This window comes from Haliotis rufescens, unplaced genomic scaffold, assembly GCF_023055435.1.
Source record: "Haliotis rufescens isolate VD_foot unplaced genomic scaffold, xgHalRufe1.0.p SCAF_13, whole genome shotgun sequence".
NCBI classification, from domain to species: domain Eukaryota; kingdom Metazoa; phylum Mollusca; class Gastropoda; order Lepetellida; family Haliotidae; genus Haliotis; species Haliotis rufescens.
Genome location: NW_025963813.1, coordinates 26,669,168 through 26,693,880, shown reverse-complemented (window position 1 = coordinate 26,693,880; position 24,713 = coordinate 26,669,168). Strand labels below are relative to the sequence as shown.

Sequence of the window (24,713 nt, the reverse complement as noted above, 5' to 3'; positions counted from 1 at the left end):
CTGTACAAATAAATACCAACTGTAATTATGGTGTTCAGCTCCATCCAGATATTACACAGATATTTTTACTTTTATTTGCAGATGATATTGCTCTCTTTTCATCAACAATCAAAGGACTGCAGTGTCAAATTAATTAACTTGAAAGTTACTGCAATAAATGGAAGGTAACAGTAAACATGAGTAAAACAAAAGTTTTGGTATTTAAGAACGGAGGTCATTCAGCAAGTAAAGAATATTGGTCCTTTAAAGGACAAAAAATAGAAACTACAGGATTTTATTAATATCTTGGTGTTTACTTCAGTAGAAACCTGTCATGGCATAAACATTTGTATCAAGCTGCTTTACAAGCAAGACAGGTCTTTGTAAGTATCCATAAGAGTTTGAAAGTTTTAGAAACCATTTCTCATCAATCTTTTTTTTAAATATTTGATATAAAGATACTCCCCATTTTGTTGTTTGGAGCAGAAGTCTGGGGTTTACAGCATTTTGATGCCATAGAAAAGATTCATTTATATGTGTTTGCAAAAAGTATTTAGGTGTTAAAATAAACACTTCCAGCTTGGTGGTGTATGGAGAATGTGGAAGATTCCCTCTCTATGTATATTCAAATATAAAAGTTATTAAATACTGGCTGAGACTTATTGACATGCCCTCATATAGATTGCCAAAAAAGTGTTATAATATGATGATAGTTTATGATAATAATGGGAAAAGAAACTGGGTTACAGGTGTTAGAGAATTACTTTTCAGTTGTGGCTTTGGTGATATTTGGCAAAACCAAAATGTGTATTCCAAATCAATGTTTATACTTTCATTAACCCAGAGATTAAATGATATTTATTTACAATCTTGGACTGCATCATTGACTCTAACAAACAAGTGCTTTTATTACAAAATGTTTAAATCAGAAATAATGATGGAAGATTATTTATCAAAAGTTAATGTTAAAAAATTTCGAATGGCTCTTTCACGTTTTAGATGTTCTTCTCACGACCTTTTAATAGAAACAGGGCGCTATGTAAACATTCCTCGTGAAGAAAGAATCTGTAATCTATGTAGTTTAAACTCAGTAGAAGATGAATTTTATTTCTTACTTGTATGTCCAGTGTAATTACACCTTAGAGAAAAATACCTGCAAGCTTATTATTACAGGTACCCTAATATTATTAAATTTGATACACTGCTGTCAAACACAAAAAGAAGTATCTTACAAAATGTTTCCATGTACATATATTATGCCTCTTTATACCGACAGAACCTTAGGAAAGAATAATTAATTAGCCGATGCTCTACCACTGGACCACAGTGTACTAGTGCTCGTTTAACGGGTCATTAGAATCACCATTGACTTGCATGCGTAATTCAGTAAACAATGAATTGCGCATGCGAGTGACGTCACGGTCCGCTCTCCCATTCATCTTTTCTTGAAACCACACCCGCAATTGTTTATGTCAACATGACCGACCAATGGGATTCACCGCTTGAAAAGGTAAGAATTTATGGCTAACCCTTGCCAAGCTTACCCAAATGACCGAAAAGGGGTTTTGGAATGTAGAGACGTGTAAGTTTCCCTAAGACCGAAAACGGGTGTTGGATCGTAAAGACGTGTAAGTTTCCCTAAGAACGAAAACGGGTGTTTGATCGTAAAGATGTGTTAGTTTCCCTAAGACCGAAACCGGGTGTTGGATCGTAAAGATGTGTAAGTTTCCCTAAGACCGAGAAGATAATTGATAACCAATTGTGTATGCATATATATCATCAAATACACATTACTAATCTCTTCAGAAAATGGAATATATTATAGCTCGTTTTCAAACATTCTGCCATGGATATTAGATCAAAAATTAAAATTAGATTTACAAATTATGTATGTACATTGTACTCTCGATTAACGTATGATAATCTATTGCAAATCTTCAACTCTTATTTGATATGTCATCTGAAATGTCAGCAATGAGTAAAATTAATTTTATTTCGTTACAATCTGCAATTTTATTCAAATAGGCTAAAAGACGGTCGGTGATTTCCCGCCGCTGTCAATTTGTCGTCTGGACAGGTGCGAAGGATTTGACCTCGCGTGTTGTGACGTGGATGACGTCACATGAAACAGCTGATCTAATGTTGTGGTAGTATAATGGATACACGTGGTTTCATTTTCCAAATAACAATATTCTCTTTGACTGAACTAGTAGGCATATGTAGTACATCACGATTGAGAAATGTCTACGGCGACCGACGAGTGAATGAGACCGCTTATCATTTGACTAACAGTGTTAGAATATTTGGCGCAGTCAGAGACCATATAATATGGTCTCTGGCGCAGTTTTCTAATTTTGGTATGTTGACATGTGCTTTTCATATCTGTTTGAAGGCTTGATATTCCAAAAACAATAATGTGCATTTAGTTGAGCACAGTGAGAAAGCTGTCAAAATGGATCCAATATTAAACAACCTAGATTTTTAATATTTTAGCTTCATCTATTGGAATCTCGAATGGTTCAATTTATAACATAAACAGTAAAAGTAATTAGATCTAGAACTACTCACAATATATAGATAATCAATTTCTGAAAGACAAAAAGTTTTCAGTGTAAATGTGATTTCGTTTTGATGTTTTATATAGTTATATTTATGTCTTTTTTCACTCTGCATTATCTAAATTACCAAATACTTCGACCAGTGACAGAGTAGTAATTAGATTCTACTTTGTTTTGTATCCTAAGTATGAAATAGATTTTTTTTAGAATATATATCTGTCTAAGAGCAAAATCAATGCATTCTTGTGGGTTGTTTTTCACCATTTTAATTTGTGTATTTCCCTCCAAGCTGTAGTTTAGCTTGGCCAAAATTAAGAAAAAAAGGAAAGACATAATAAACCATTTTTATTAAAGATTTTGCTGGTTAAATTTTCGAAGTTCAATACCAAGAATATTTTTTTCCTTTTATGACAAATAATTCCATTACTTTCATTGACCTACATGTACGATCATTATCTATTTCAAACTTTTCCTTTATTAGAATGGGATGGAATGGGAAACTAGTGGAAATAAACTATCACGTATGTCCTTAAATGTACATGTACATACCTAGCTAGGTGTAAATACACTTCTAAAGTCGTATTTTAAAATGAAATGAATAAATGAAAGAAAAAGTGGCATTTCATGGACTGGCCATACAAGTATATTTTGAGTAAAAGGTCTAAGTTAGGCAGCCAAGTGCGAAATAGGAGCTGATACGAGGATGTATGTTTTCTGGTGGTCATAGTGAAACAATGACATATGGCGCCCGAGTTGCGAGTGATCGATTGTTGAATAGATTTGCTGCCCATGAAAACGTTTCAACAATTTTGATTGAATCTACATGTACTTACTCTTGGGTGGTATTACGTTAGTATAATCTTGTTAATCATTAAGAAATAACAATGATGCCCGATATTGAGCGATGTCAATTTGAGCTTGTTAGGACTGTTTAGCGATCTTTCACATTTTGTCCTTTGAAAATGTACGATGTCAATTACCCCGAAGTTGTTTTTATCACTAATAAAAGAGCACGGGCATTGAAACATACAGGGACGTAACCGGGATTTCTTCAAGATATACATTCCAAACTGTCATTCGTTTTGTGACATAATTTTGGAAACAGTCTGCGTATGAATTATTCACGACCACTTCCGTCAATTTTGTTTTGACGTCAAAAACACGCACAATTTCATCGGGATTTTTTATCGCTAAATATAATTCACGGAATATTCTCAGTGAATGTGTACTTCAACATAAATATCATATGTCTATCACTGTTAGGACATGTACTTGCCAATGATATGAATTATTGGTCATTTAGATTTCAAACAAGGGCGCTTACTTGACTTTGCTTGCCATATTCGGGTGCGTCCATATTACGATTAATGTGGAAAAGTAGGAAACTTATAATAGCAGCACTTTTATCGATGGCTGGGCAGTGCATAGATCTTTTGGATTTGGTGACTTTAGATACTGTTGGAAAGACAATCAACTCGAGTTGCATGTTATACAATTTGGTTACACTGTGTGGTATTACTCACATCCCCTCGACCAGAAGTGGCATAAATGTAATATAAGTTTTGTTTTCTGATGATTGTCATTCACATTTCCAACCTTTGAGAAACATGTACTTTGATAATAAGCTTTGCATATGAAACAACAGTTTTAACAAATGCTTCGCCCCCTTCACAACTGTAATACTAATAGGCTAACTGATCATCATGGAGGGACTGACTGCACAATGTATGACATTGTGCTAGGTCTGTACCTGCCTTGATAGAAACCACAGAATAAAAGTAAAAAGTAAAGGTATAATCACTTACCTTGACGTTCTCGCTATAAAAGCTTCAGCCACTTGGCCTTCAACTGCAAGGACCACACGACCATTTTGATCAAGTTGTGAAGGGAGGATAACTCTTACTGTTGCATTCTCTATTAGTAATGGGTTTATGAAATATATGTTATTTGTCTTAAGTTGGTAATTTTGAAGCCTTTCTAATTATTTCAATCATATTAAATGATATTATTTAGATTCCATATGTATCAGAGACCATAAAATATGTAATGGTCTCTCCATATATATATGAGGACATTTTGCTGGCAAAATGGTTATGAAAGCTGCAATGTATATATGTCAATAAGCTACCAGGAATGGTTTAATGAGTTTCCCAGTTAACTCTCTCACATTCCGCATCTGCTATGCCTTGAAGCAGTTACATGCACCTCCAACATTAATTAAAAATATAGTTGCCTTTATCATTATGTACATAATAATCAAATGGAGTGATTTTGAATAATTGTTACCACAAAATTCTTGCATTATAGTGATAATAATATTTACAAAAAATGACTTTTGGACTTGGGAATACCAACAAAAATACACGCATCAGTTGCCAGAGGGCTGTGAGGTATTGGGGATAGGAATCCCTTGAATTGTACAAATGTAATTGTACCCCTTTTAACTCTGTTGTGTATCATATTCTCTGTTTGATGTTTAATGACACACTCAGTAATATTCAAAATAATAGTATAATTATATTACTGTACATACCCTCCTACATATATGTGTGAACATCATCGCCTATTGTACAATGTCATGAATGCCATGTCATGTTATGAGTGTATACTCCTAGATATGTTCATCCTGTGTTTATGTGTATGAGAAGAATAATTAAAATAATCTTGAAAAATAGCATAACACAAACATCTTAGGAACTTGTATTACCAGTATTACACTTATATCCCCACCAATGAGTGGCATAACATCTTTAAAATATATAAATTAGAGAATAATTTTATTTTCATTTGGCTTTTGCTATTTCATAGGAAAACACTGTGTTCAGAAGTGGCCAAGATAGCTATTTAACAGAAACTTTACTCTATTATTAAACATGTCACCACCTCACAAAGGTTATGATATGATAGACAATTAAATAATACATTTGAGAGTGATATCATGGTTAGAAATTAAACATGGCAATGGGTAGTAATTACAGATAATAAGCAACACGACCATTTTTATCGGAATTACATTTTTTCATTAGCGCTCTGTATAAAAAAGAAGAAATTGTATTCCGGCTTTAGTTCCGCATTACCACTTTTATGCGCTGCTATATTTAGCTACAAATGACGGATATCGATTCAGTTGCACTGTCATTGGCGCACTTTGCAGAACGGATTAATTAAAAAACCACAAGAAGTGCAGATGATTTTGCTCTTATTAAATGTTTGTCAATTAAACTCATAGTTGCATGTGACAGATATAATTCTCTATAGCGTTTATCCCAGTTCCGGTCGTTTCCCACTTCTGTTCGCTACAGGCGTGGCATTTCGTTATGTTGAATAATTGCGTAATTTTGTTGTTTTTGTGTCCACCTCTGGTTGCGATGCAAGCAACACATCTTCGTCTCATGGAATGAACCAGGCGTCGCACAAAATCCTGTGGGATATCTGTCCATATCTGCTCGTGCATGTTTCGAAGTTCCTGGAGTGTCTGTGGAACACGTGTTTGACGTCGAAGGCGCCAATCCATCTCATCCCACATGTGCTCGATTGGTGAGAGAGCAGGGGAGCGAGTCGGCCAGGGGATGACATTCACGTTGTTTTGTTGAAGAGAATCCTTAGCAATATGAGGCCGGACGTTGTCATGTTGAAAGGTAATGCCTGGACCATGACGACGCAAAAACGGTAGAACAACAGGGCCGATGATCTCATCGCGGTAGCGCTGTCCATTGAGATTTCCCTCTACCACTATCAAACGGGGCCTCTGTCTTGCTGTAACCCCACCCAATACCATAACGCTGCCGCCCCCGAACCGATGTTCTTCCATGACACAATGATTGACTTAACGTTCGCCTCGACGTCGGCACACTCGAATCCGTCCATCGCTGTGGCTGAGGTAAAAACGTGACTTCGTCAGTGAAAAGAACTTGTCCCCACTGCATGGCCGTCCAGCGTAGACGCTGTCTGCACCACTGTAGACGTGCTTGACGGTGGTTTCTTGTCAAAATGGGATGTCAGGCGGGTCTTCTGGCGACAATCCCTGCACATCTGAGGCGACGACGCACGGTTTGTGAAGATATTCGTCGAAGGTCGGGGATGCTTCTTGCAGTCACTGTAGCTGGCTGGAATCGATTTCGTAGGTGTGTTGTTCGAATCCAGTTGTCTTGTCGATTATTGGTAACGCGTGGCCTGCCACTCCGAGGATGGTCTCTGACTCACTGCATTCGTCTGTTGTCAACGTTGCCATAAACACCAAATGGACGTTAAATTGTCTTGCAACATCACGTTGACTCAATCCTGCTTCAAGCATACCAATGGCTCGCAGACGCTTATTTTCGGACAGGCTTGGCATTTGGCATTTCGGAATGCTGAATAATTGCGTAATTTTGTTGTTTTTCTGAGTGGTTGTCAGCACGATGCTAAACAATACAAACACGAAAACGTCGGTTTTTTCGTATATGGTCATTTGACTGAAAAACGACGTTATTTGGACGTTTTCAAACCATCGTTTTTCCGTCCAAATAACGTCGTTATTTGACATCGGAATTTACTGAGAGAGAACGATATCATCAAGCTCATTCCTTTCTTGATTGACATTGTCAATCAAGCAACAGCGTCTACCGGTATTTCTACTTCTCAGATTTCATTGGTCAGTTCTCGCGTGTTAGATTACAGGCTCGAGTTTGACGCTGTACTCGAAGCACTTAGCGGAAGTACTGAAATCAATCGTTCTGCGTATGCGGATTGGTTAATGCCTTGTCCATATTTTACGTTCTGTGCATGCGCGACTTCGCGTATTGTTTCCTAGATTTAATGTCACTACTATTTGACAATGATTCATAAACACAGTCTCGTGATAAGTTCGGAATCGTACAATGTCGCTTAAATTTATGGCACGTACTTGATCGGCACGCATTTCCCATTAACTAATACAATAATAACCGTAATAACTTTAGTCAAAATAATTAGAAAAGCGCAAGGCTCAGGAACGTCTGAGTATAGGAAAAGGATTTATAGTTTCGCAAGTTAAATAATCGTCAAATATGTAAATGAATATCAACCGGCTTTTAAAACTTATTTTTGTAGAAGGTGATCTTGTTGTATATTGCCACATATTATATGCATATACATTTTTCCGATAGTGCTTATTTTAATGTTTATAAATAGTTTTAAGGTTCGTCCGCCTATTTGACGGGATTCCCCTTTCCCCTGTGTACATGACACTTAAGCAGTGTCCTGTTACTGTAAACATATTAGTTTCAAATTCCAAACTGGTGATGTCTATTCAGACTAATGCTTAGTCTCTGAAACTGTATAGTTTTGAAAGAAACAAGTAACTCCATTTAAATTGAAGAGGAGCCCCAGTGATATGGGATATTCCGAGATGAACCTATTCTATGGCTATCTAGGCTGCCACCCAAACCGATCCAAACGGGACCCGAAAGCTTATTGTATGCTATATAGTCATATGGAAGTGGACCAGAATTATACATTGTATTCCGGACAATTATGTTCTTGCATTTCCTTTCAGGTAAGGAAAAAAAGACTTAAAAAGTAACATGATCTCTCTTATCTGTCTGTACCTGTGCCCTCACCCCCTGCAGTTTTCCCGTCCCATATTGCCAAACAGGTGACACACAAGGAGGAATACCGCCCCCTCAGCCCAGTTATACTGTACCTAGCACAATATGTTGTGAATACCTAGCCTTGCTGTAGGCAAACATTTTGTAACAGTTTGGCAAACTTTGATATGTAAACAGCAAATATAATTCAGTTTTATTTCATCTTGATATATCAGTTGAATCCCACTTGACCTGTGAAGATCCGGGTCAGTATAGGTCTTCAGCAACACATGCTTGCCGTTAGAGGCGAGTATGCTTGTCGTAAGAGGCGACTAGAGGGATCGGGTAGTCAGGCTCGCTGACTTGGTTTATGCATGTCATTATATCTCAATTGCGTGGATCGATGCTCGTGATATCAGTCACTGGATTGTCTGGTCCAGACTCGATTATTTACAGACAACCGCCATATAGCTGGAATATTGCTGCGGGCGGCGTTAAACAAAGAACAACAAAAACTTATTTTGTGGATACCATAACAATAAATCAACGTGAAATGTTCTTCATGAATCCTTTAAATCATGAAATTAATGCAATAATAAGTCAGCACATTAATGCGAGTATAGAACCCTGGCTTAAAATGCGTCATGACATTTATGAGAGTAGTCTTGCAAAAATCACTGTAGACTCACAATTCAATAATGTAGAATTGGCTGAAAGACGTTCGACCAAATAATATCATTTGCTAACTTCAACTGTTCATCTAATTTCCATTAATGTATGTTACATAGATGATATGTTCATGGGCTTCTCCACTGAATGTACAGTGTGGAGGACTTCTTCAGTGGAGGATTAGTAACATAATTAATGATGATATTATTATGATGTTATTGTCATTTTTATTCCTTCAGATTATTAAAAAAAGTTATATGTTTTCATATTAAACATAGAGAAAGAGGAATGGAGATTGTGGAGATTATTTTTTAGCATTGACATTGTTAACATAAAGATAAGATATTATGTTTTGTTTGTTGTTTAATGCCGCACTCAGCAACTTAATGATATTACAACATACATACATTTAGGTTCAGTTGTATTTTTAAACCTGATGAAGTGATATAAAAATGTTTAGTCGCTATTCTTAAAAGTAAGCATATGTTAGATTTATCAACCAGAAATATTGCACACCAAAGTATAATCATATATCATGACACCATTCTGTGTCGAAGTCAACGATTTATGTATGCTATTGCTACATGATTGATTATGACACGGATACGTCATGATAAAGCAATGTGAAATTGACATTTGATGATATAAGACAGCTATGCGATAAATCGCAAAGAACAAAGAAGAAGGAAGCGATATTTATTTCACGATAAAACATTGTTCTATCATGACGTCATTTATGGAGATTCGAACATGCACTCGCAACTTCAGGACGTCATAAATTTGACGTTATTCGTGAGAGGGAAGTGTCCAGTGAGTTGTTCCCAATAGATGTAGCTGGGGAAGGTACATAAATGCAATGCCCGAACAATGGCATCCGAAAGTGAGAGCGAAATGACAATCGGTATTGGGAGAAAAGGTACAGATAATCGACGAGAAAATTGTGAGGATATGCGGAAAAGCCCAAATTCAAACCCTCCTGTTCATAAAATGGATTTATATGTCCTTGCCGCTGTCGGATTCTATTCAGGTAGTCATCATTATTTAAGTACGGGTAAATATTTTTAAAGCGTGTACTCTTTCCTAATTTAACACCCTTAAAGAGGCTGTACGTAATGTTGATATCTCATATAAGAAATAAACGAGTCGTGGTCGTTGTTTCTCGTACAATAAACTACACCCACTCGCGGTTTGTTTCTTAATTACATGACCATAATCACTGACATTATATCTCATGTTTATCAGTTGACAAAAGCGACATAAGTCATTCCATCATCCTAAGAAACCCTTGCCAAAAGTAGCGCCAACTGCACGACTCCGACAACACCAGGAGCATGTTTCATTATTCAACATAAAAAAAAATGCGAGCTCATTCCGATCCACTAGTGGCACCCGCCACAAACACATGCAAAGGCAAGCCAATTGTTCACCCGAAAAGGCCAGGAAACACACGGTACAAGTCAAAATAGAGAATTGCATCAGACATCATTTTGGTCATTGATACGTAAAAACCTGGAAATGCCGTCTACACGTCCAACACAAAGCCCAAGCCAGGACCCGAATCCTTTAAACCCGCCCAAACAACCCCCTGAGCACGAAGCTTGCCGAAATCCAAAGTTCTGTTAATTACATACATTTTCCCCTAATCTATACTAGTTCTGAAGTAAATCGTATTTACCCGCATGAATCGCCTTATGTCATTTATCGCCGATAAACAGAATATGCACACTTTCTGACAGTAATGTGTGATACGTTACGCACCAAACCTTTACTCTCGATATACATGTTGCTCTTACTTAACTATTGGGCTAACAAGATACGTATATTAAAGTGCCATGCTTTCCTGATGTGCTATCATTCTAATTTGAAATAATGACATAAATAGTTACCACTCATCCTTCAATATTTTTCAAGGTCGGGTTAATCACAAACATATTTGAATATATACAACAGCTATACTTACTTATCTTTATACTTAAAAGCATTAGGTTTGTCTGTCATACAGACCCCTAAACAAATATGTCCAATACAGCCCAAAATTTGGCAAAATTAAGAAAGTCTCTTGGCACCTTTTTATTATATTTTATAACCATTGTTTAACAACTTTTTTTTCTGTAAAATATGTTCATTTCGGAGATTAGATGTCATTCTAGCATCAGGTCTGTGGTACGTTCACTGCATCAGCGTTGACATGAAAACGATATTTACATATATAAATACATACAGAGGAAATGCTTAGCGTTTATCTTTTAAGGAAGAATGTGGGACTTGCTTAATACATACATCTGTGGACATATATGTATGGATATTTGGATGAATATAGATATACCTCCTTATAGATAGTGATCGTAGATGTTTGTAGAACGTGCATGAAGAAAATGGAATAATTATGTGAGTAATCGGGTTAATACCACGTTTAGCAATATTCAGCCATATTGCGATATTGGTTTCCAACATACAAGACGGTCCATGAAATTATTATTTGAATTTGGACCTGGCTTTCTGGTGTGATGTAACACCCAATAATCTCCTGTAGAAAAAGAGCTAAAAGCACGAATAAAGATCACGAGATGAAACATATGTATACATCTGGACATATATTTTCGTAGTATTACTACGTTAGTAGTATAGAACGGGTCCGCAGAAGGTAGTTTTGGTTGATCCGGTTGATCCAGGCGGATGCGAAGGTGATTGGCTCATCCAAGTCACGTGTTCGGATAGGATGACCCTAAATAGACAAACCGTACCCGTCAGCCCAGTTTGAATTGAGCGCGCTTGACAACTGACGTGGCCTCGTCGTTTAACCCGCGCTCGCTAGAGCGTGCGACCTGGTTTGATGAATACAAGGTGTGTGTTGAAAGTACATCATACCACAATAGAGACGGGTTATGTCAACACGACATACGCCGGGTAATGTAGGGAAAAAAATGTACGTCTAGCTGGATCAAATTCATCTTGTACGGTCTACACGTTGTACGCCACGAACGTTAGACAACCTGTATGGAAAAAAATATATAGACAAAATAGATAAGACTTCACAATCAGTAAGCTAGCAGTGTCGTTTAATTACATTTAGCGCGCAAGAACGAGGTAGTCACGTCACCCTGCATTGACTATAACGCTGAAGGCAGCCGTATTTCGAATCACCCCGCGCTGCGTACTATTGTGAACCATTTGTAAAGAATTATTCAGCCCTGTCCCGACTTGCATAATTGATGTTTCAACGCTAGCGTTTTCTTTAAACGCGATGACAAATAAGCCCTACGGTTTGAGTTTTAACCGTGTAACATGATGTGCACAGTTTTACTTCAGAACGTGCTATTTTGAAAATAGATAGAAAACTGATAAGTACATGTACCAGTGTGACGACACGAAGCTAGGTTTGTTGGGAAAGTGATGGAAGCAATCTATAGGACATTTTCATGTTTACAATACTCACCCTTAATTCGAAGAGAGAACAGAGTTTATCATGGAAAATTGTTTGACGAGGAAAATGTTTTATTGGAAATATATGTCGAAGCAGGTTTATTCATAGCTAATGCATAGCAGAGAGACTAAGCGACCGACCGCCCATAACAATGTCAACATACCCCGGCCTTACAATTAATGTCAACATACCAGCCTCGCCTGAAGCTTCCCATTCATAAATTGTGTGACCAGTGTCCTGTATTTATGATATGTCAGGGGAGATGTGTTGTACATTTGTTATTTTAAAAGGGAGTTATTTCAGAGAGGATATATATGGGTATTCCCCTCATTAAACTTTTCTTTCGTTGGTGTCTATTAAACGTATCCGGTATTTAATACATTTAAGTGATGTAGGGAAGTATGTGCGTGTATATGTTGTACCTATATCCGAACACGAATGTATGACACCTTTCAGTTAGATCAATTGCGGTTCTAACCACGACACGCAACATGACTATGAGCGTTGTTAGCAGATCATATTTATAAACACATCGTAAATGACAGATTTCTGATGAATGAACTCGCCCGCACACATGTCTATAGGGTTATGTTCGCCCGAACTGTAAACAGTGACACATTTTATAACAGGAAGGGTGTGTGGAATGCACTCGTCCTTGTAAGGGTAAAATACGCGTTTAAACTCACCATTTAAATGATGATGACATTACTTTTTAGATGAAATGGTATCAGTGAGTGAGTGAGTGAATTTAGTTTTACGCCACACTCGGCATTAGTCCAGCTCTAGGACGGTGGTCTGTCAATAAACGAGCTTGGACCAGACAATCCAGTGATCAACAGCATGAGCAGCGATCTGTGCAACTAGGAACCGTTGGCACGTGTCATCCGAGTCGGCGAGACTGACCAACCGATCCCCGTCTTTCGCGGATAAGCATGGGTTACTGAAGGTCGATTCTATAACCCGGGACCTTCACGGGTGTAGTATGACGAAGACTATATACTAATATGCCAAAAACTGAGAAAAAAAACAAACAATTCATTCATTCGTATCATTTATTGATTCGAGTCAATCGGTTCCATACAAAGCCGTCATATACGAATGGACAATAGTATTCACTCTGGAACATTATTTAGTCACTCATATACACATGCTGCTGCTGCTCGAAGGCCCTATTGTTTAAACAGCGAGTCAATGTTTTGAAACACATTTCGCACTGTTGAATGTTTCCTTTTCTACGCTGTTTTAAGGTTGAATGGTTGTCTATAGTCTATGCTTTATCCATTGCTTGTAACGATTTCCGTCCAGGAGGTCCCAGTTTCACCATTCCTCTCACGTAGAGGGAAATTCGGCGTTTCTTATCGTTCAAACCCCTCAGTTTATGAGGTGTTTTCAAAATATGAATCAAACTAGACGCGTGGCGTTGACTCGGCATTCTCTTCTGACTGTTAGACTGATATAGTAGTGATGGGTATTTATGCCTAATCGTTCTGCTCAAGATCATCATCCTCCTCCTCGTCATCACCGTCGTTATCCTCTGCAACGCTATCAGATTCAGTCTCACTTTCTATTTCCGGCATATCCATCAAAGGCAGGATCTCTTTCATCTTGGGTTTTAGGAGGAGTTTGATTTTATTTTTGAGAACGGATTGTTCCGTGGAAGGATTCATGTCTCCCAGGTTGTATAGCATGTTTTGAAACAGAGGTGCCTCTTTAAAGTACGTGGTATATTCCATCGCATAGTTGAGAGTACTACGCACTAGATCCTCCCACCTCAGTTTCAATCTTCTCTCAATCCATTCTTGCGTTCGTCCCTGTCGCTTGTACTGTTTTTTCTGCAGTTTCATCTTGTCATGAAACGTATCGTACACCTGCTTCCAGATGCGTTGTAAGCCTACATTTTGCCACTCCTCGGCTTCCATATTAGTGAATGTTGACTTCCCACGTGGAGGTTTGACGGCAAGACCACTGCCTTTCTGGGAAGAGGCTAGGTCGTCAAAGTCACTGTCATCGTCATCACTCTCGAGTCTGGCACGCTTTCTCTTAGGTTGAAGGCTATTGGCCGGACACCAGTGTTTGATATGTCGCTGTAGATCGTGCATGTTATCTATCAGCACCCCGCAATCTGCGCAAGCCGTGGCCATAGTCAATGATGTCTCACTACTTGTGTCTGAATCGGTTTCAATTGGAGTGAGCTGATGTTGGGGCAATCTCTCTTCTTGTGTCAGAGGACGATCCAGAGATTCTGTTGTAGTCAACTTCTCCCTATGCAGATCAGGTTCAGACTGTGCTGTTGTTCTCCTGTTTTCCTCATTTATGAGGTTAACATGCAGTCGATCCTTATCGTTGGTGGTAGGTTTTAGATCGATGGTGAGTTGTCCATAGGGTGTTTCAGCAACCTTTCCATACATAGCCATAGAGTGATCCATATGTTCGGGGAAAATTCTACGAGCGAAGAGTTTGATTTGCTGGTTATCTATGGGGGAATGAAACAGGGTGACATAATGCGCGTTCAAAGCAATGTCTCTCGATTCCTTACCTCTCGGAAACAGATTTTGTATCAAGAGAAAGATCAATACATTCTTGTGATGTGAGGTTTGAGTAAACAGCCGCGAAATACGCTTGTTGTGCTTTGCTTCGGCCAGGAAATCATCCAGGACCAACACGTTCTGTTGACGAGCATCAAAGTAATCCTCGTCCAAGATATCGTAGGGAATTCCTTTGACAAAGGTCAGCTGAGGCAGCTGCTCACCGAGGTCCTTATATAATGGCTGCCATTGAGTATAACACCAAACGATGCGGGTAGGTTGGGGTTGGATCAGGCCATGCCGGAGAACATGAGAGGTAAACACAGACTTTCCACAACCACTGGGTCCCACGACGAGCGCATTTGAGGGAATCAGGAACTTGAATTGTTCTCGAAGATCAGATATACATGGTAAATGAGGCAGCCACGAGTGGACTTGTGATGGCGGCGGCGGCGGCGGATGTGCTTGTAACGGCGGGTTGGCTTGACGCAGCGGCGGCGGTGGGTGGACTTGCGGCGGCGGCGGCGTTAGCGGGTGGGCTTGTAATGGCGGGTGGATTTGCGGCGGCGGCGGCGGCGGTAGCGGAAGCGGTAGCGGATGGGCTTGCGGCGGCAGCGTTAGCGGGTAGGCTTGTAATGGCGAGTGGACTTGCGGCGGCGGGTGGGCTTGTAACGGCGGCGGCGGTATGCTATGTTTATTTTTCCTGTGTCGTAACATGACATCTCTCCTTGAAAATATTTTTTCACAAAGCGGACAGGTGGCAACCCCCATGGTGATCCAATACGTGTGCGATTAGAGGGTATGAAGCTTTCTTTTATACCCTTGACTCTGTTGACGCTTCCAGGCAGCAAGTGCCCGTTCCACCACAGCATTCACCTCCGACACATGTTGTATTTTCACGGGTTGGGGTGTTGTCTTCGATCCCTGTTTGGTTGTCATCGTTTTCATTTTAGGTGTTACCTGTCTCTTCTTTGTCTTCAGCGTCGACTTTTTGGCTGCTTGTGGTTTCTTTCTCTGTTGTGATTTTCTCAACGTAGTCTTCCTAAATATATCTCTAGGGTCAAGTCTAATCTCTGGTGCTTTCTTTATGTTGTTCACGTCCAATCCGTTTGCTGGCGAGAGTAAAACTGTTTGTCGGGCTACACTACTGTAGAGTTTATACTGTCTTACACGTGCAGGGAATCTTGGAAGACACTCTTTTCTTCACAGCACACTTGTGAGTATGTTAAAAAAGCGATAATATTAGTATATAGTCTTCGTCATACTACACCCGTGAAGGTCCCGGGTTATAGAATCGACCTTCAGTAACCCATGCTTATCCGCGAATGACGGGGATCCATTGGTCAGTCTCGCTGACTCGGATGACACGTGCCATCGGTTCCTAGTTGCACAGATCGCTGCTCATGCTGTTGATCACTGGATTGTCTGGTCCAAGCTCGTTTATTGACAGACCACCGTCCTAGAGCTGGAATAATGCCGAGTGTGGCGTAAAACTAAATTCACTCCCTCACTGATACCAATACATAACCCTATAGACATGTGTGCGGGCGAGTTCATTCATCAGAAATCTGTCATTTACGATGTGTTTATAAATATGAACTGCTAACCACGCTCATAGTCATGTTGCGTGTCGTGGTTAGAACCGTAATTGATCTAATTGAAAGGTGTCATACATTCGTGTTCGGATATAGGTACAACATCTACACGCACATACTTCCCTACATCACTTAAATGTATTAAATACCGGATACGTTTAATAGACACCAACGAAAGAAAAGTTTAATGAGGGGAATACCCATATATATCCTCTCTGAAATAACTCCCTTTTAAAATAACAAATGTACAACACATCTTCCCTGACATATCATAAATACGGGACACTGGTCACACAATTTATGAATGGGAAGCTTCAGGCGAGGCTGGTATGTTGACATTAATTGTAAGGCCGGGGTATGTTGACATTGTTATGGGCGGTCGGTCGCTTAGTCTCTCTGCTATGCATTAGCTATGAATAAACCTGCTTCGACATATATTTCCAATAAAACATTTTCCTCGTCATCCTATCCGAACACGTGACTTGGATGAGCCAATCACCTTCGCATCCGCCTGGATCAACCGGTTCAACCAAAACTACCTTCTGCGGACCCGTTCTATACTACTTACGTTAATTCATCAGTATATATGTATTTTGCGCAAAAGGATATTGTAGGATCGACGCTGACATGTGCATATAACCTATTTCCAGTGCTGTAATATTTCATTCATTTGTCTTTTGATACATATCGATAGGAACATGGAGAGTCTGTCTGAAGAAATAGAGACATGCATGGGATCTTTTCAATAGTTGTACTTCACGGTTAGACTAACGCTTTGTCTCTGAAAATATATTATTTTGGTTAAAACGAGAAACTATATTTAAATTTAAAAGGTGACCAAGTGAGATGGAAATTTCAGCCTGAACCTGTTGAACATCTAGGCTTGTTTCATTTGGGGCTATAGCATTGCAGTAAGGCCTGGGCGGAAGGGAAAATAATATGGTTCAGGGACTGTGAGACAAACTACTTCACGGTCTGTATCGCCGTCGTGATCTTTAGAGCTACGAAATTAGAGCCATCTGAGACAGCGACTCGACACCTGTTTGCACTCATCAGGTACCAATCACTACTGTCACTACTTCTCTCTCCAAACGAAACACAACACGAAAAATGTCAGAAGTGTATATTTTTAATCCTTCTAATTTACTATTAAGATACATGATTTAACTTTAAAGTAATTTTATGTATCTCATGTTCAAAAATGTATTGTAAAATGCTGGTACCGTTTTGTCGCCATTGTTTAGCTTTTGTGGAGTTATTATGAATATAAAATACATGTCTTGAAATATGGACCTGTAAAAGAGTTCACCATTGAACAATATGCAGTCAAACCCATTTAATTGGCGTGTATGGATATATTATCCATTTACTTATACACACTTATTATGGACATATACAGAATTTCATTATACCTGATTATTAAAAAAAATACCAGTGAAGAACCGGGTTAGAATAGGCCTTCAACAACCCATGCTTGTACGAAGGCGACTAACGTTTTCAGGTGGTCAGACTCGCTGGCTCGCTAATTCAAGACGTACATGTATCAGGTTGAACTTTTACGACAGATATAACTTGGTAACCGCTCCCTAACTGTAACACTAACTGAACTTTACGTCTTTTATACACATTTGTGATGGGGCGACAATGCGACAACGAGACATATTTTGACATTGAAAATGTCGCGTTACGGCATTGGCGCCCTTTTGTAAAATAAAGAAAAAGATTATTCAAAGAGCGACAATGCGACAATGCGACAAAATGTCGCGTTGTCGAATTGTCGCGCTTTGGTTAGTTTTGACACGTTTTGCTTGTTTTTGTAAGGGCGCCCATGCGACAATACGACAACGCGACAATGTTCCTTCCAAGATTTCATAGTGACCCGTGCAAATAAAACTGAGTTATGAAATAGAGGTCTAACATGCCAAATAAAAGATAAAATGTAAAAATGCGCAACAGCAGCTTCTGATTTCATAGCTCTTCAAGAAGGATTATCAACAATGGGATGGGTGATGAGTTCATCTGCATGTCGAGTCTATACGCTGTGATTAACAATTATGCTCTGAGTCAATACATTTTGTCAAATGTATGACATGTATTACAAGTACCTGTAGGAACATATTGTTTATACTCGTCAATGTCTTTGACGGACAATATAATTTACATGCTCGGTGCCTTGACTTACTATTAGCTTTAATAGGCCATTCCGGTATAAAATAGTTCCCCCAAAAGCGAGGAACATCTGTTTTAGTTTGTTTACAAGAAATGTATACCAAAAATATCCTCATTAGATGAAAAGGCCTGTTAAGAACTACCTCAGTAAATCAATCACAATGACAGCGCGTCGTAATAAATTTACATCAAGTACAAGACGTCAAAATGGCCGAAACGATAAACGTGAGGAGATATATTTCCGAAGTTGTTAATGAACCGGTGGCGATTTCAAGCCTTTGTCACCACTCATCAATTGGCCCATCATTGAAAAGTGATTGTAAAGATGTGTCAAATAGATACTAAGGTAAATTCATAGATTGCTGTAGATTGTCACTACGATAGTTTGGATTTTTTTGGTGTTTTTTTCTCTAGGATGGGTTTTTTCCCACAACGTAAACTATCCATGGAATACACACACGTTTTCATCGATAGTCTTAGTGTGTCCGATTTCACTGGTAGCGCACAGTCGTTTTAAGAATCACTAATGGAGCTAATATTTCACGTGATGGAAATTTCAAATTATATCACATCAACATGTATATTAGCCCTATGGATTTTTTTCTTTTTTATTCTCTCTAAAAATCAACCCCTCCAGCATCTGAAAAAGAGTATATAGAACTAATTACCGATGACCGTTTCCACATAAAATATTTTGAAGACATTAATTAAGTTGAAAATGGTAAATTAGGCAGTATTTAACTTTTATTTTTTACCAATTAGAATACAATATTGATATATTTACTTTTGAAGATATACTTACAGGTATGTAATATCTTACTGGAGGAGTTTTTTTCAATTTCTCCACGAGCTGAAAATAAGAGTTTACAGAACTAAGTATCGTCGCATTTGACTGTTTTATTTTACATGAAAAGTGTCTGTATTATTTTACATACGAAGTAACTGTTTTATAGTACACGAAATGGTTTAGTTACATGAAATAAGTAAATAGTCAGAGGTAATTAACGTTAACTTTTTGACCCATTAGGATTCGCGATGATGATAGTAAAAAGGGCGTTCTGGACCGGAAGTCGGGGGAGCCGTCACGCTCCGTCGCAGTGGTAAAAAAAAATACCAGTTGAGGTATGATACAATCTTTTAGTATTTTATTTGAATTTACCTATCAGTTGAAATGTTAAGTCATCGAGTCATATCATATTCTATTAGCATATGAGTCGAATCATCACATCACACTATTATCAACTGTGTACTCTAAATATTGATAAAACAAACAAACGCACCAGATACAGTTCAAACATTTATTCAACAATCATATTTTAATAGCAGTACATTTTATATCCATTGATTACAGCACACTATATTCCAACACAATGCATTTTTTATATCATTTTCAATGCAATAAGACATATATAGCAGTATAATACATACTGAACAAACATAAATCATTGAGATTATATATTTGGGTATTTTCATGAGTCATGTAGCATCATATTCAAACAGAAGCTTTTACATCATAACATGGCTGTGTCAATTTATCTTAATACATCATACACACAAGGAACGAAATGGTTTCTAAGACTTGATTCTATAGTGTCCATGAGCTAATGTGTTTACCCCATCTTCCAAGACATACTTTTTGTCATCAAAGGGGGAAAGGCTAATTTTATTGATTTGAACAGTATAAAGCTGATGGTTACGACTTTGAATTTGGGTCATCTGGTGTCTAAATTGAGTATGCGTCATGAGACAATGTTTGTACAGTTAGAGGGCGTTTATCGGTACCTGGTGCAACCCGAACTCCGAAAAGCCGTGGAGAAGGGCTACGACATTGTTAAAATTTATGAAGTGTACCACTGGCCGGTAACCACTCGTTACTATCCCGAAACCAAGACCGGCGGATTGTTTGCCAAATATATCAACACCTTCCTGAAGATCAAACAAGAATCTTCGGGTTGGCCTGCATGTTGTACAAGCGAGTTGGACAAAAGTGAGTATGTGTCCAAGTATGAAGAGTAGGAGGGCGGAAAACTGGATCCATCTCAAATTGAGAAGTTCACAATTTGTGCGATAGGGCACCTTGGTTGAAGAAAAAGACTGAACTCTCCGACGTGAAACCTGCTATTCCTAAAAGCGCTATTTCTTGGAGTCCCGATGCCATTACCGATGCTAACATACTGTGGTGGGAAACTCAAAGTTTAACCCCCTTCGAACCCTGTTCCAGTATTTGTATATCGGGTCCTACAGGTAGCGGTAAGACGCAATGGGTGTATAGACTGTTGAAAAGTTTAAACGGTATGTACGTCAAAGATCCACCCAAGAAATTGTTATATTGTTACGGCGTCTACCAACCCCTATTCGACGAGATGGAAAGATAAGTACCCAATCTGAACTTACATTCGGGGTTACCCACGAAGGACGAAATAGAAGACTTTGCGGACGGACAACACGGGCTAATTATACTGGACAATTTAATGTTACAAGTGCTGGATTCCAAGGAGATGGAGCTGCTATTTACTCAAGGGTGTCACCACAAACGGCTCAGCGTGATTTTTATCATGCAGAACCTATACGGTCAAGCTAAAGCCGCTCGAACTATCGCTTGGTATCTCGTCTTACTCAAGAATGTCTGAGATACGTCTCAACTTATGACTTTGGGTCGACAACTGTTTCCCCCGGACGAGGTGGTGTGTCGGTGGAAGCTTACACAGACGCCAGGACGATAGCGTACGGTAATCTAGTGATCGACATGTCACCTAGGGCTGACGATAAACTGAGATTGAGAACTTGTATCTTCACGGGCGAAGATCCGATCGTATACGTGCCGATGGTATAAATAGAAGGGATAACGAACGATGCTCGTCATTATGTGGAAGACTATCCAAGCGAATGTTTCGTTTCTGAAGCTGCTACTACAAAGCGAATCTACGGCTCAGAAAAAAGCTTTGCTAAAGTCAATTACTTCAGAACAACTCAAGACTCTGACAGAGATTGTGTATATTTTACTTCATTCGGATATTTAACTGTCGAAAGACAATTTGAGTAAACTCAAACGACATAAAACAGTCCTACGCATGCTGGGAAATAAGACTACATTGGCTAAAAAGAAGAAAGACGTTTTGAAAAAAAGTTTCAACGTTGTCACCCTCGTACTCGGTATCGTAGCCCCAATACTAAAGAAATTATAGAACGATGCAGCTCAGTACGAAACATATACTTCTGCCTATGGAGAAGTACGAAAGATTGCGTCAGTGTGCAGAAAGACAGCCCATTCTACAACAATGACAACGACAAGACGAATGACAACCCATTCAACAACAACGACACCCACAAGACGAACGACCAACCCCTATTGACAACAGCCTCGTACAATACGGAGATGGTGACGACGATACAAGTCAACTGAGTATCGATTTGATTTTGAGCACTCTACCCAAACCCTACCGTCAGCGAGGATCGGCTCTATTAAAATTCATACAAAGGGATCCAGATCGCGAGCTCTCGTGGAATCGTAAAGGACAATTGCTTTACGAGAATGAGGTCGTTCCCGGGAGTCACATCGCCGACTTACTCAAAGACTCTCAATACCTGTACAAGCGACTTAAACCTAAAGGCCTGGAAGAGTTTTACAAGGCTTTGAAAAGGATGCACGTACCCCGAGGGCTCATCGGGAATCAACAACGATGGGAGGCTGACACTCACACGGCTACAAAACCACCCCCCCCCCCCCCCCCCCCCCCCGGTATTCCCGACAATAGTATTGAGAAGAAAAAGAAGAAGAAGAAAACGTTTAACTGGATCGCTTTGTAGATTGTATTTGTATAACTTATAGTGACACTTTTTAAATAACTCTCTCGTCGTTGACATTATTTCTTCTGTCATTTTATCTGTTTAAGAAATAAGACGTGAGACTTCTTGATCCTGGATATTTAATCGCTGTACGTCTTTAAAATTGGTATGATTTGAGGTTAAACAAATCCGAGTTCTCTCCCTTACACCATTGGTTTGTACGATAGTGTTGATGCAGGAAGAGGCGCTCGTATAATCACCATATAGCGATTACTTCCGATGTTTGTATTTTTAAATAGATTTTAGTCACTCTTTTTAAATAACTCTCTCGCTATTGTACATTATTCCTTCTGTCATTTTATGTGTGCGAAAAAGGCTCGATGTCAATATATTTGTATACAATCGTATATTATCTTATCGTATTTTTGTTATGCACGAGTATGAATAAACTAGCTCGTTAATACTATAGAGACAACAGGACAGGGTGCCATATCTCCCATCCGCTCTTCTCTGATGGGGAGCTTGTATTGGCTAGCCGATTAAAGTTTCATAGTCTATTTTATTGGGAAAACTATACAAAAACTCGCATGCAGAAATAGACATAAATAGGGTTACATATAGAGTCCCTTAAGGGGAATATTCTACCTCTGTAAAATGATACCTAAGTTTTAAATACAACGATGAAAGTGACGATAAGCAAATTTATACACAAAGTCATCATTAACCCTCGTATGCGACGTAAAAAGTTCCTGTACGCGCTTTACCGAATAACCTCTGGTTTTTAACATAACGTACAGTAAAGCATACCGTCCACATGTACCGCTGTCATTACTCTGCAGTTGTTTCGTATTATAAGTGTAACGTTTGACATTCCTCTCCAAGAAAGTCTGAAAGCCGTAGTACGAGGGTTTCTCTCCCAAACTAAAAAAATTCACCGCGTTGGGGGCTTTCTAACCACACGTCCACCCAATGTTAACCAGTCTGCGTTGAATCTTGATTATTGACGATAAATCCTCGCGGATAAGAGGTGATGCTATTGGGCATTTGGTCAGCAGTGATCACGTTAATGTTATGATATCTAGTCACCGGATCCGAGTTCAGGGCGCACAGTAGCTGCAGAGTGTTTATGGTGTCGCGTACAGAACGTTCCTAGCTTCGTCGATTTCCAGCAGGAGATTGTCTTCCGAGTACACTATACAGTTGACCGTCTCTGAAAGCGCCGTCTTGAACTAAGGTCAAAGCGCAAAGCAGCCCTTTTAATGAGATCCATGTAGTTTTCTTTCAAGTGTTCTGGTTCCAACGTGAACCCATGGAAAAATTGTATCTGGTTATATCTGATCCAAGGTGTTCTCGGCCTTCGAACAGTCTCTCGTAGGCGGTGACAATCTGTCCCGAACTGAGGCTCAGAGGCTGGGAGGGAAGAGACTCTCCGTTGACGTCGTACATGGCAAAGTTAAAGGGTTTTTTCGTATAATTTCCATTAGCGGCCTCTGCCGATACCAGACACACGACCACCTTGTTGGTGAAGGGATATTTAGCGGTGGTCTCTCCCAGCATCCTCGCATGCCTCGTGATGATGTTCATGCTGGGTCGCCCTTTGCAGACGGTCAGGTAAACGTCTTGGAGGACGACTTTGTAGTCAAGACCCGTTTGTCCCGACATGAGATTAAACTTCTGTCTCGTCGGGTAAAGTTTGAGCTGGAGAGAGACGCCGTTCAACAAGTACCTGTTGATATCCATGAAATCTTCGCACAAGGACCCCTGCATATCGACGGATTTACTCATTTTGGAATAGGTGTTTCTGTGGACCAACCCGGAATTAATACCCGCTATAGGATTCGTTTCATCTGAGTCTCCGTCGTCTTTATAATACAACTGCGCTTGAAGAGAGGACTGTTTGGTATCGTTGGAAGCGTTCAGGATCCTCTTGTGGTAACTTTTGTAGGGGTACAGATTGCTGGAACTCGTAACGAGTTTCCCGTTCAGCGTGAGATCCACTTGCGACCATAAACTGTGAAGCCATAAGTTGACCGGGGCTACTTGCTCATCCTCGACTAGCGATTTTCCATCAGACTTGGTTATTTTGGCTCTCACGTACAGTTTGGTGCGTTGAAGGTCGATGTAATCGATACCTTGATTTGATATATTAAATTCCACGGGGCTGGTATCCGTTGTAATCTGAGAGGTCGGTCTATAATTCACGTAATAAAATTTCTCTACGCCGGTAAACGTAGGCGGGGTAGAAAACAAATCGAGTTCGTCGGCTACCGCTTCCACGTACGGATTAGTCGTATAGGCTGCCATTACTTTTTGTTGGACAAATTATCGCACAATTTCCGTTTCTTCGTCGCAGGAGGTGCTTTACAAGATGTGCTCACTTTGCGATTCTTCGAACGACTGACAGATTTTCCGTTCGTCCGTCCTTTTATATGCTTTTTTTTCTGAAGCTCGTTCAAGGCTTT

The 24,713-nt window shown here is 39.4% G+C and overlaps 2 protein-coding genes across 5 annotated transcripts in view; one reads left to right on the top strand and one right to left on the bottom strand.

Annotated features, from left to right (window-relative positions):
- The window catches only part of LOC124152513 (alpha-(1,3)-fucosyltransferase C-like), a 61,793-nt gene that overhangs the window by 3,049 nt on the left and 34,031 nt on the right, over window positions 1-24,713 (top strand). For 2 of the 4 annotated variants that reach the window (XM_048394357.1, XM_048394358.1), the window contains exon 2: window positions 19,493-19,587. The exons of the other annotated variants lie outside the window; for them this stretch is intronic. The gene's annotated coding sequence lies outside the window, so the exon portion shown is untranslated. The remainder of the gene's footprint in view (window positions 1-19,492; window positions 19,588-24,713) is intronic. 4 annotated transcript variants of the gene reach the window in all.
- Window positions 23,533-24,555, bottom strand: LOC124152541. The gene has a single exon (XM_046525504.1). The coding sequence runs from the start codon at window positions 24,553-24,555 to the stop codon at window positions 23,533-23,535; it is 1,023 nt and encodes a 340-aa protein (XP_046381460.1).